The sequence below is a fragment of the Leopardus geoffroyi genome, chromosome B2, assembly GCF_018350155.1.
Source record: "Leopardus geoffroyi isolate Oge1 chromosome B2, O.geoffroyi_Oge1_pat1.0, whole genome shotgun sequence".
NCBI classification, from domain to species: Eukaryota; Metazoa; Chordata; class Mammalia; order Carnivora; family Felidae; genus Leopardus; species Leopardus geoffroyi.
In genome coordinates this window covers 149413581-149425178 of record NC_059332.1, presented here as the reverse complement: position 1 = coordinate 149425178, position 11598 = coordinate 149413581, and the positions used below count along the sequence as shown (strand labels likewise).

The 11598-nt window shown below is 60.5% G+C and overlaps 1 protein-coding gene and 1 long non-coding RNA gene across 10 annotated transcripts; both read left to right on the top strand.

Annotated features, from left to right (window-relative positions):
* Window positions 1-642: 642 nt before the first annotated feature.
* LOC123609284 lies at window positions 643-2550 on the top strand. Of its 7 annotated transcripts, none has more exons than XR_006717715.1 (5): window positions 643-843; window positions 1077-1152; window positions 1307-1510; window positions 1690-2105; window positions 2222-2550. It is a non-coding gene; the product is annotated as an uncharacterized LOC123609284 (long non-coding RNA). The 7 variants fall into 7 exon arrangements; XR_006717716.1 differs by having other exon boundaries at window positions 643-878; XR_006717714.1 differs by lacking the exon at window positions 1077-1152 and having other exon boundaries at window positions 644-843.
* A 2347-nt stretch (window positions 2551-4897) lies between these two features.
* On the top strand, window positions 4898-10389 carry PRR18 (proline rich 18). Of its 3 annotated transcripts, none has more exons than XM_045500251.1 (3): window positions 4898-4908; window positions 6128-6743; window positions 6856-10389. In XM_045500251.1, exon 3 carries the CDS (start codon window positions 6863-6865, stop codon window positions 7520-7522), a length of 660 nt encoding a protein of 219 aa, XP_045356207.1. In that variant the 5' UTR covers window positions 4898-4908; window positions 6128-6743; window positions 6856-6862; the 3' UTR covers window positions 7523-10389. The 3 variants fall into 3 exon arrangements, with proteins under 3 accessions (XP_045356207.1, XP_045356205.1, XP_045356206.1); XM_045500249.1 differs by lacking the exons at window positions 4898-4908; window positions 6128-6743 and adding exons at window positions 5543-5638; window positions 6059-6122; XM_045500250.1 differs by lacking the exons at window positions 4898-4908; window positions 6128-6743 and adding an exon at window positions 6019-6122.
* Window positions 10390-11598: the final 1209 nt, after the last annotated feature.

Here is an 11598-nt window from a genome sequence, read left to right as displayed (position 1 = left end):
AGCCTCAGGAGGAGGCTGCCCTCACCCCTGCGCTGGAAGAATGGTTGGGGGTGTGGGGGGGTGAAGCCCAGCCCCCCACTCCTGTTCTGAGGTTGTACCCCCCCACCCCCACCCCCACCCCACGTGTGGATCCGTGGTCAGATCCATAGCAGCCCAGGGGAAGGGCCAGCACGGCCCTTGGCCTTGCTGTGACGATCCTTGATAACGATGTGGGCTCAGAGCGGGTGGTGGGAGAGTTAGCTCTTCAGTGGTTAACCCAGAAAACATGCCGCGGCCTTTGCGGGGGGGGGGGGGGGCGGATCGGAGCTCGACTGGGGAAGGCTGGCGGTGGGGAGCGAGGCCAGGGCCAGACCCCATGCCCTAAAGGATACCGCGGGTCAGGGTGGGAACACGGCACCAGGCGGCGGTGACGGGCGACCGCCTGACACCTCCCCCGGCCCCCCAAGAGGTCCCAGTCCCTTGGCGGTTGTGGTTACAGAGAGTCACAGGACACCGTGGGAGGGTGGGGAGGACAGCTCGCTGCGCCGCGGGCAGAGGTGCGTGCAGAGCAGGGAGGGAGGGGAGGAGGGCGTGGTGTGTACCACACGGGAAGCGGGCTGTGCAGGAGGCCCGCTGAGGGGCGGGGGTGTGACCTGGAGGCCTGGAGCTCAAAGAAGTGGGTTATTCTCGGTGTCGGTAGATGACGGTAGCCACAGAGAGTCCGTCTGCGTCGCCAGAAGGATCGGCCTTGAGCCGGAGGCCCCCGTTGGGGTGGCGGTACGGTGACGTGGCCCCGTTGCCGTGTCCGTGCACAGGGTCCCAGGACGGAACACAGAACTTCGGGCGGACGTTCCTGCTGTGGAGGTGCGGGCTCAGCCTCCGGACGGAGCAGAAGCCCGGTCGGTCCGCCCACCCAGATGGTGCGGGCGCTGCCTCGCCTGGAGCTGCCGGGCTTCCCGGGTGGCCCCCCTGTCCTGGCCCAGGCGGCGGAGGTGGCGGGCGTCCCCCGGGCACGTGCGGCTGGGGGGCGGGGTGGTGGAGAAGGACCGGGCGAGGTGAGGTGCATCTTGTTAATAACTTCCTCGCTCGCTGGACAGGACCCGCCGCCCTGCGGATGACAGCCGGACCCTGCAGGGGGAGGGGGGACACCTGCGGGGTGCCACAGCCCGCAGGGTGAGTGGGATGGGGCGGGCCCTGGCTGGGGGGGGTGGGTGAAAGGTACCGGGGAGTCTCCTTATGACCCCAGAGTGCAGGTCAGGGTGTGTGGGCGGGGCCCTGTCCTTGGGAAGGTCACCCCGGTGCCCCCCACCGCCCCTCCTGTTCTCAGGGCGTACGTCCCCCCGGCTCCGCCAGCGCTGGGGGGGGGGACCGGCCGGCATGTGTCGGGCCAGCGCCTCCGCCTCGCCGAGAGCAGATCGGCCTGGCAGGTGCAGTGGCTGTTGGCCCCGCATATGGGTCCCCAAACATTAAAATCGACGGGCGTAAGCAGCGAAGGGCCTTCTGGCTGAACCGAGGAGGGGCATGAGCCAGCGTGGGTTACCCTGGCCGGGATTGTCGGCCACTCGGTCACCGCAGAGAGCTCGGGGCAGGGGGGGGGGGGGGGGCTCCACGTGCGCGCCTGGGCCGGGTCCTCCCCTCTGGGACCCCCACCCCGCTGCCGTCTGAAGATACTTTATTTGCTTGATAGAAGACAGTTTACTTGCTTGATAGGACGCGCGGGGGCAGAGCCGGCCCGAGACGCCAGCGTGCACACTGAGGGAAGGCCGCTCTTAACACACTTCTCTGCGCGACCTTGCACGTCACCGCACCCCACCTGACGGCTCCCGGAGCACGAGTCCGCGTGAGCTCGGCCCCGCGCTGCTGCAGCGCGGGGCTGTGTGTGCTGCTCACGTCACGGCCACAGTGACAGGGCTGGGGGATTGGGTAACCTGCGTGTGAAGGTGACCACCGGGATCCTTCGGGGACCTTGGCAAAGGGCTGTCCCCAGAGGGCAAGGCAAAGCAAACGGTTCCGTGAGTCTCCAACTATTCCGTCACCTCTCGGCGTGTGAACCAGCCTTCGGGGTGTCCACGGTCCTCTGAAATGCCACTGCGCATCTCTGCAAGGCCGAGCGCGGCAAGGAAAAGGTGCGGTGTAAGCTTCAGGCGTATCGTTTTAAGGGAAGCCTGTGTCTCGTTTTAAGAGAAGCCTGTGCCTTTTCTCCCCACACCGTCCTGTTCTGATTTGCTTCGGGCTTTTCCAGGCTGTTGCAAGAAAGAGCCACGTGTGAAGTCTCGCTTTCAAAGCAGCTCACCTCCTAGCCACCATTGTGGCTCGCCATCCCGAGCGGCCGGTTCCTGGTGCAACACGGCAGGCAGTGTGGCGATTCTCAAAGTGGGGTCCCGGACACCACTTTGGCGCTAATCCCAAGACCCTGTGCTTCCACTCGTGCTACCGTGAACGCACGGCGGAGTCACGGGGCTGCGGACGCATGATCACACAAGAACCCGGCAGCACGGAGCCCACCCCTCATCTCTGGTTTGTTGGTTTTAGCAAATACCGTTATTTTTCATTAAAAACATGTTAACGCGATGGGTGTATTGTTCGTTTTTCAGTTTATTTTTTTACTCATGTCTACATCCGATGTGGGGCTTGAACTCACAACCGCGAGATCGAGAGTCATGTGTTCTTCTGACTGAGCCAGCCGGGCGCCCCAGTGTCACGGGTGTATTGTTAATGTCACGGGTTTGTTGTCATTTTTAGATGTGTTAATACACGTTTTTTAAGTCACTTGGAATTTCTACTGAGGTTAACATCCAGAGAGGCCGTAAAAACAGAAGCGGGTCCTAGGAGTGTCAGGGAGGCGTTGAGGCAGCGAGGGGAGAGGGCTCTGGGGCCTCCTTGTGGCCGGTCGTGAAGCTCCTGGGGAAATCTTGGTCGTCCGTAAAACACAGGTCCTTCTGGTTCTTCTCTCCTAAAGCTCGTGAGGTTGGAGTGGAGCAAAATCCAGATAAAGTGGATCATTATCTTAGCGTTGGGGAAAAGGACTCTAAAGCAAACAGTGTCTGAACAGGTTCCTGAATGTTTTCTACCCCCAGACCCTCTCACGGTAACAGACCACTGTGAGAAGAAGGAATGGACGTGTTTCTGGTTATCGACCAAGTCGTCTGTGTCTCGGGTCCACGAGGATTCTAACAGCCAGAAGGAGACCTCTTGCGGTTTAAAATTCAGACTCCATGTTGGTTCTGGCTGTTGGACGATTTACCGCCCCCTCGCGTGAAGTCATTTGAGTCAAAACACGGGAACAAAGCACAGCATGTGGGAAGAAGGTGTGATTTGGAAAAGCAGGGCATCGATCTCTTTGCCTTTGGACATTTTTCTGAACGTGCGCTGAAGTCGTCATACCGAGGTAAAGCCGAGACACTGATGAGCTCGTGAGAAAAAGGAACTTTCTTAAAATAGCGACTGGTTTCCGGGCACCATGGTGTGATCGCCGGCGCTGCCTCAATCGGCGGCGTCCGTGGGGATGAGCTGGTGAGCGCAGTGTGTCTGTACTCAGGATTTGGGGGGATCCCTGTGGGACCCCAGCCTCCCACAGAGCAGGCTCAGCACCCCGCGGGCTGCGCGGTTTTCCCTTCCCTTCAAACCTGCACAGCACTCGCGCTGATTTTAGTGGGGCCTGGATATCGTCTTGCTTCTTTATTTTGGTGATTTAAATATTTTCTGCATACGTCTTGTTTGTCCTGAAAACAGTTTCAAGGGTTGTCATAACAAAAAGTCTGCGTTCCTCCACTTAACTCTGATACAACAGTGGGAGAAAAAATGACCATGAATTCTCAAATGGTGGACCATACCGTGTTCGCGTCTGTTCAGAATCTGAAAATCAAACAAATGTCACGGCATCGTCTGGTGACAGGTGATAGCGACGCTCGTGAGCACAGCATCCCCACAGACGGGTCGAATCGCTGTGCTGTGCACCTGACGCTGATGTGACAGTGTGCCAAGTGTAATGTTTCAAAAAGGAGCATCGACGGAATTGGAAAGTGAGACAGCACAGGCGAAAAATACAGACAGTTCTGAGTACGTATATGGGCTTTTGCGTAACTGACCTTGCAAATCGACCAGCTTATAGTTGAGGTAACTTTTGTGACCTCCAGATGAAACATACTCGTGGGTTTTAGAGTCTGGACACCCCAGGAATACAGTGTGAAACTGATAACCCGATCCCAGGATTCTGGTCCTCCTCTTTTCCTGTTTCACACGTAGCTACAGCCCCACTGTTGGGTTCTGGGCCCAGCACGCAAAATCCCACGCAGATGACCAAGTTACAGCTGACTGTTACTTCTTGACTCTAGTTGCTTTTCTGTCACGTCCCCAATTCTGGAGGGAAGTTTGGCTGGCTGTCCTAGTGTGGTTTTCCTTCCTGGTAACTGTCACCAGCGGCTCGATTCAACCACACAGACTGTAACGGATTCTGTAACAGCCAGCGGGCCGCGACAGTGCAGGTGACACGCGCTGCTCTCCCACGGTCCCCGCCAGGTACAGGCCACTCTTTCCAGCCTCCAGTTTCCGAGGGGCCGAAGGGTTCGAGTAGAAGAGGTGGCTGGCAGAGAGCAGGGATGCTGTCATCTGGATGCTTGAGTGGAGTCTGAAGAGCAGAGTCCTGTGGGGGACACTCACTCCTCTGCCGCTCCGGGGCCAGTAGCCCACCACCAGGTACCGGAAGTCGTCGCCCCCGGCAGGGATGCTTACCGGGCCTTTGAGGAAAGACAGGAGAGGAGCGCCCTTCTGACCTGGGCAGGTGATGTGATGGCAGGCGCCCGGCACTCACTTTCTCCTCGGAGGTCAGGCAGAGACTTCCAGCTTCCCAAGTCCCCATGCTTCTGGGCTGGGACAGGATGTGGGGGTTCTGGAGAATCCCAGGGACCATCTCGCCCGACGTGTGCAGCGGTCTGATGAATCTCACTGTCTCTTCTTGGAGGAAAATGCCCAATCTCTGCTACTGTGGATGTGGGCGTGGCTAATAGCCCCTCCCCCTTGCCCAGGACTTTCCTTCCCTTCCTCAAGGTGCTGGCTCAGATGTGGTGCGTCTGGAATTCTGTTGCTGGGATTGTCTCCTCTCCTCCATCCCACTCAGCCCCCAGTTCCTAGCAGAAGGGAAATGGTGACAGAAGCCACACAGGCAGGCGATTACGGGATCGCCAGCTCCGCCCGCTCACCTGCGACTGTCCTGCGGGACTTAGGAATTAGGACCCCGTCACGGATGCCACTGCAGCCACTGAGCGTCTGGGACCCATACTCCAGTCTCGGGAGGATCCAGTTTGCTGCTTTTCCTGTGTGTCACCTTCCCCTCCGAGTCCTCCTGTGCCCCCGTCCTCTCCCGTCTTCACTGTGTCCGCCTGCCCTCCAACCCGGGCTCTCCCGGCGGGACGCTGTCCGCCCGCTGCACCACTAACCTACCCGGTCCCGCATCCACCTAGAAATACAGAAACTTGGAATAAAACACACAGGCGCGTTCAGCACCTGCGGCAGAGATTTACGACCCAACCTGCCTCAAACATCCCGGCCCCTGAGCAGCGGGCAGCGGGAGGCTAACCTTGAGGCCCCGGCAGGATGGGGAGAACGTTTGAGAGAACGAAGCCTGTCCTGAAGCCGCGTTTGCACATTTTGTGCAGAACACGTGTGTAGGTGTGGTTTTCGGTTGCAGGTGGAGATTATGGGACCTCAGCCCCCTTCTCCGCCCCCAGCTGTGGGGAGAACGGCTCTGGCCACCGACCGAGTTCCACTCTTGCCTGGTGCCCTGACACGGGGGCAGGAGGGACAGGGACGCGGCCAGTGCCCTCACAGCCGGGAGGTGCTGCTGGGGTGGGGGTGGGGGGGCGACCACTGGCACAGCGCACTTGGAGTTCACCCACACTTGAATGCTTTCGGCTGACCTGGGCCATAGCCGCACAACCTGGTCCCGTCCCCGGTTAGGCCTGAAAGCACCTCCTATGGAAGAGTGTTTCCTGGGGATAATTCTCCTTGAGTGGTGCCTTGGCTTGTGATGCGTCACCATGTGACGTCATCACTCATCTGAACGTCGGAGGGACGTCTCCAGGTCTCCTCCTCGAATATGGGATGACAGTCACGATGTGTCACTCACTTGAACCACCGTTACAGCAGTAAGTACATTGCTCTGTCATTGTCATGGCATCACTGACACGGGCCTGTTTTGCCCGTTGATAAAGCTAGGGTTCGAATTTCAGGGGACCGCCTTTCAGCGGTGGCATCAGCATTGTAAAAGGGGAACTAAGAGGATCCCCCGAAATGCCTGAAATGCCTTTTCCCCAGCGCCATCGAGGGCGGCCGGCCTTCCCCTCTGACACCAGGGCGCGGGCCCAGCAGCCTGGCCTGGCCGGTGACCCCGCGGCCCAACTCCCACCCTCTTAAAGGCGCCAAGCGGTTGTCCAGGACTTTCCCTCCAAGCGGCAGGGACTCCGCCCAGGACTCGGGACCCACCCGGCCCTCCCGCCTCCGCCCCGGGTTGATTGAGGCCTGTCGGTGGTGGGGGCCGACGGGGGAGGCCGGTCCCGCCCGGTCCCGCCCCACGCCGTCCCGGCTCCGGCTCCGTGGCCGGTCGCACGCAACAGTCGGGTCGTGACACCAGCCAGACGCTCGGCTCCTCCTGCTGGCGCGTCCCCCCGCCCGGGCCGGGCTCGGGCGGCCGGTGACTGTCCCCGAGCGAGGGGAGGGCCCCGGGAGCCGGGACGTGAGCGAGCCGGCGATGCCGCGGCCGGACGCAGGTGGGTGCGGCGGGGGGCACGCGGCGCCGAGCCCGGCCACCCGCGGGGACGCCCCGGGCCCCCCCCCCCGCCCCCGCGCCCCAGCGACTGAGAGCCGCCCGTCTCCTTCCAGGGCGCCGATGACCCGCCGGCTCGGTGGCACCATGCCCTTCCCGCCCACGCCGACCCCGGGGGCCCCCGCCGCGCGCCCCCCGCCCCGCAGGCCTGGCGCCCCGCGCAGGGCAGCGCCCGCCCGCGCCCCGCCCGCGCCCGCGCCCTCGCCGCCCGCCGCCGCCGCGGACAGGAGGAGGCCCCCCGAGGGCGCGCTGTCCGGCTCCTGGCCCCCCGCCGCCCTGAAGCGGTCGCCGGCCCGGCGCGGCCCCGGCCCCCCGCGCGCCCCCGCCCGGCCCGCCCGCTCCGGCCACAGCCCCGCGGGGGACGCGGCCCCGGGGACGGGACCCGCCGCCGCCGCCGCCGCCGCGCGCTTCTCGCCCGGCCTGCCCCCCGAGGCCGTCCTGCTGCTCCAGGGGCGCCACCTGCAGAGGCGGCTGCCCGCGCGGCCCTGCCGCCCGCCGCCCTCGCCGTCTCCCGCGGGTCCCGGCCGCCGCCCGGCGCCGCGCGTGTCGCTGCTCAACGAGCGGCACCGGTACGACGACGTGGAGTACGAGGAGGAGGCCCGGGCGGTGGACGAGGGCCTGGTCCGCAGGTGCACCGAGTGGCTGCGCGGCGTGGAGTCGGCGGCCGCCGCGCGCGACCTCGCGGGGCCCCTGGACACGCTGCCGCACCTGAGCACGCTGTGAGCCGGAGGGGGGGGTGGGGGGGGTGGGGGCTCCCCGCGGACCCGAAGGGTGGTCCCCCCCCCCCCCCGCACCTGCGCCAGTCTCCTGGATGCCCGTGAGCCTGGGGGTCCCCCACCCCCGCACCTGTGCCCACCCCCTGGATGCCCGTGAGCAGGGGAAGGGAACTCCCCACCTCCTGGAAGCGTGGCCGCACCCTGTGAGCCTGCCCTCCCCCTACCCCCAACGCCCACGGCCACCCTCCGGCACCTGTGAACCCGCTGCACCCGGTGGGCAGGACCGGATGCCCCTGGCTGACCGCGCGAATAGCCTTTCCTCCGGGGCACCCTGGCGGCACACGCACAGCCTCGTCCGCCTTGCACCGCTCCCCTCCTGGGCCCCTGTGAGCCCGGGGTGGAGGGGGGGCTAGCCTAGGACACGGCCTCCCTGCCCCCCGGGCCCACGTCCTGGCCAGGCTCTGCCCCGTACCCCCAGCTGGGGCAGCCACCCTTTCCCTCTCCTGCCCTGGTCGGCCCCACCCCCCAGGTGTTGCCTTCCAGAGAGACTTCTGGCCTCCTCTCGGCCCCCCAGATGCCTTTAGGGCTCAGGGTGAAAATGCCTCCTGTTCCTCACCCCTAAGGTTCCCGTGGGTCCCAGAGACCCTCAGGCTGGGTCGGTGGTTTGTCTGTGTCACTCCCTGTGGACGACAGCCTGGGGGAGGGCACCCGTGAGGGTGGCTGGCTGTTTGCAGAGCTGGCCTCGGTGCCGCATTTATGATTCCGTTTCTCCGAAACAGAACGCATCTAGGGTTTGGGAAGCTGGGAAACTCAAGTTAACCTAAATTTCAAGCTCGGAGGGGAGAAGGGTGGGAACACCAGCAGCTACTCCACCCGCGGAGCGAGGCCGAGGTTGGAAACTGCTCGTCAACACTGCAGGCCTCCGCCAGGGCCCTGTTGTGCCGCCCCACGCCCTCTGCCAGCCGGGCCTGCCTGCCCACATTGCCCCCACGCACAGTCACACACCCACGCCCACAGAGCTCTCTCACGAACGCTTAGCTCTCCGGGGGGCTGGGGGCCTCAGCCGGTCTGGCGTCCGACTGCCGCTCAGCTCACGATCTCCCCTCTTGTGGGTTCGAGCCCCGCGTCGGCGGGCTCTGTGCCGACAGCTCCGAGCCTGGAACCTGCATCGGATTCTGTGTCTCCCTCTCTCTGCCCCTCCCCCTCTCTCATATATAAATAAACGTTAAACATTTTTTAAAACCACGTTCCTGCTCACGCACCCACGTGCACACAGAGTCACGGCCACACACGCACACGCACAGACCCCATCACGCACACAGGTGTGTCCCTGGAGCATAGCGACGGGCATGGACTTGAAAGGCTGGGACAAGATGTGAGCGAGGGTGAAGGTCAGCTTCTGCTGAAGGTCGCTGTTGTTCCTGGAAGCGCCACCTGCAATGTGACCTCTGTGCTGCGGAAAGGCCGACCGCGGGGGGAGGGGAGAAGGCAAAAAGCCGCGTGCGGACAGACGGACGCAGATCAACATGTTCCGGGCCAGGCGGGCGATTCATTTGAGGGAGGAAGTGGGGGGTCCCCGGGGGCAGATGTTACGTTTCCAGCGGCTTTAATCACCGGGTAAAAATCGGTGACACAGTGGCTTTGTACAATTGTGTATACTCATTTTTTTAAAAGAGAAAATCTCTGCCTGTTATTTGAATAAAGGGTTAAAACTCCTCGGCCTTTTGGGAGCCGCCCATACCCTTTCTTGCTAACTCCAGGCTGATTTCTACACACTCCCTCCATGCATCTGAATATACTTAACTCTAAGGTTGAGAAAGAGGGGGGAAAAAGTCGTAATCAGAGAAGGCTGGTCATAGAGGACCAATGTATTACCTCACCTTTTGACTTGTGTGAAAGTAAGTAGTTGAATGTTTGTCTCGTTGGGCTTTAACGTGGGAAGTCTTAATTATATTTTACACTGAAGCCTTACATTTTTAAAAGCCAGTTTTATATTGTGCCCGTGATCTCTGCCCCACTCTCTCTGTCTCGCTCTCTCTCACTAGACACAAACCTAGTCAAACAGGAAGCGTTTAATCCGGCAGGAGCGAGGTCAGCCAGCAGAGGAGTTTGCAAAGCCAAAGCCCCTCCCCACCGACTGGCTTGTCTTTCCCGACTCCTGCCATGGGTCTGATGCATAGAGCTCAGTTGTCTTGCATGGGAGATGAACGCGTCAGCACCAGAGAGGCCCAGGTGGCAATCCGGCTGAGGCGACACGGAGACGTGGCCGTGGACTCTCAGTCCGGGACGGAGCGCTGGTTCTGGACGTTAACCAGCCCTGGGAGTGAGCGTGAGTGGTGGTCCCGTGGGCAGGGTGCTAACTGCTCTCGCGTGCCCTCTGAGCAGGTACCAGGACTCAAGAGATCCAGGTTGCTGTTGAGTTCAGTAACGTTTTAAAGACTTTCGTAAAGTAGGTGACTTTTCGAAGCACCTTTCCGTGGCTGCCCATGTGGGTGCGTGTCCCTCGTCCCGTCACGGTCACAGTGCATGGGTCTGTGTGTCCCTGTTCTTTGTCTCTCCCTCTCCTCACCCTCTTCCTTCTCTGGGTCCCCCCCCACCCGCCCCCACCCCCGCCCCAGTTCTCTTGGCCGGCCCCAGTCTGGCACTGTGCTCCTTTTTCCCGATGGCATTTGTCACAGAGTTTTGTGTGCCTTGTTCTTCACTGTAAAAGCAGACGAGCGGGACGTTTACGTTGCTCCGGCTGATGACCCTCGAAGAGACGGAACTTCTACCTATGACACTGGATGTCTTGTCGTGTTGTTACGGACGTTTTGAGAAAGTTTTCGGAGTCACTGTGCTGCAATTTCTTAATGTTTAAATAAAAGAGAAATTCAATGCCTTGTGTTTTCTTTTTGGGGAGGATTTTAAAAACTGGTCTGGGGGCGCCTGGGAGGCTCAGTCGGTTGAGCGTCCGACTTCGGCTCAGGTCATGATCTCACGGTCCGTGAGTTCGAGCCCCGCGTCGGGCTCTGTGCTGACAGCTCGGAGCCTGGAGCCTGCTGCGGATTCTGTGTCTCCCCCTCTCTCTGCTCCTCCCCCACTCACACTCTGTCTCTCTCTCTCTCTTTAAATTTAAATAAACTTGGGGTGCCTGGGTGGCTCAGTCGGTTGAGCGTCCGACTTCGGCTCAGGTCATGATCTCGCGGTCCGTGAGTTCGAGCCCCGCGTCGGGCTCTGTGCTGACGGCTCGGAGCCTGGAGCCTGCTTCGGATTCCGTGTCTCCCTCTCTGCCCCTCCCCCGCTCGCACTGTGTTTCTCTCTCAAAAACATAGACATCAAAAAAAATGTTTTTTAAATATTAAAAGCTGGTCGGGAAGAGATTTACCAAGGTACTTAGAATTCATGTGAGGTGGTCCCCCCGTGTTGCTGCCCCCATCCCGCCCGGAGGGCCTGGGATTCGGGGGGTTGGTAGACGTTCATTGGCTTTAAATACTACTGGCAATGACCAGGTTTTTTCCGAGCCCTACGTGGGGCTCAAACTCACAAATCGTGAGACCGTGACCTTAGCTGAAATCAAGAGTCGGATGTTTAGCCGACTGAACCACCCAGGTGCCCCGTGATCAAACGTTATTGGAAGAAAGCTATTTGGCAATGATACTTAACCTTGTGTTGGGTCACAAACCCCACGCACGTTATATTCCAGATACACTCCCAAGATGTATCCCGTGACCACAAAAATTTGCGTGTATTTTAGGAAGCTCATGGACCCCAGACTAAGAACTCCTATACGTTCACTGGAACACTTTTCTTTTGCTGGAAGTGATTTCAAAATGGTAGGTGACACCAATCAGAAGTTGAAGGGTCAGTTTGAATAATGGCGAGAGCTATTCGATCACCAAAAAGATGATGTCACCTAGTAAATGTGGTTTGTCTTTAGAATATTGGGATACCTATCGGGCTCTGGGCTGATGGCTCGGAGCCTGGAGCCTGCTTCCGATTCTGTGTCTCCCTCTCTCTCTGCCCCTCCCCTGTTCATGCTCTGTGTCTCTCTGTCTCAAAAATAAATAAACGTTAAAAAAAAAAATTAAAAAAAAAGAATATTGG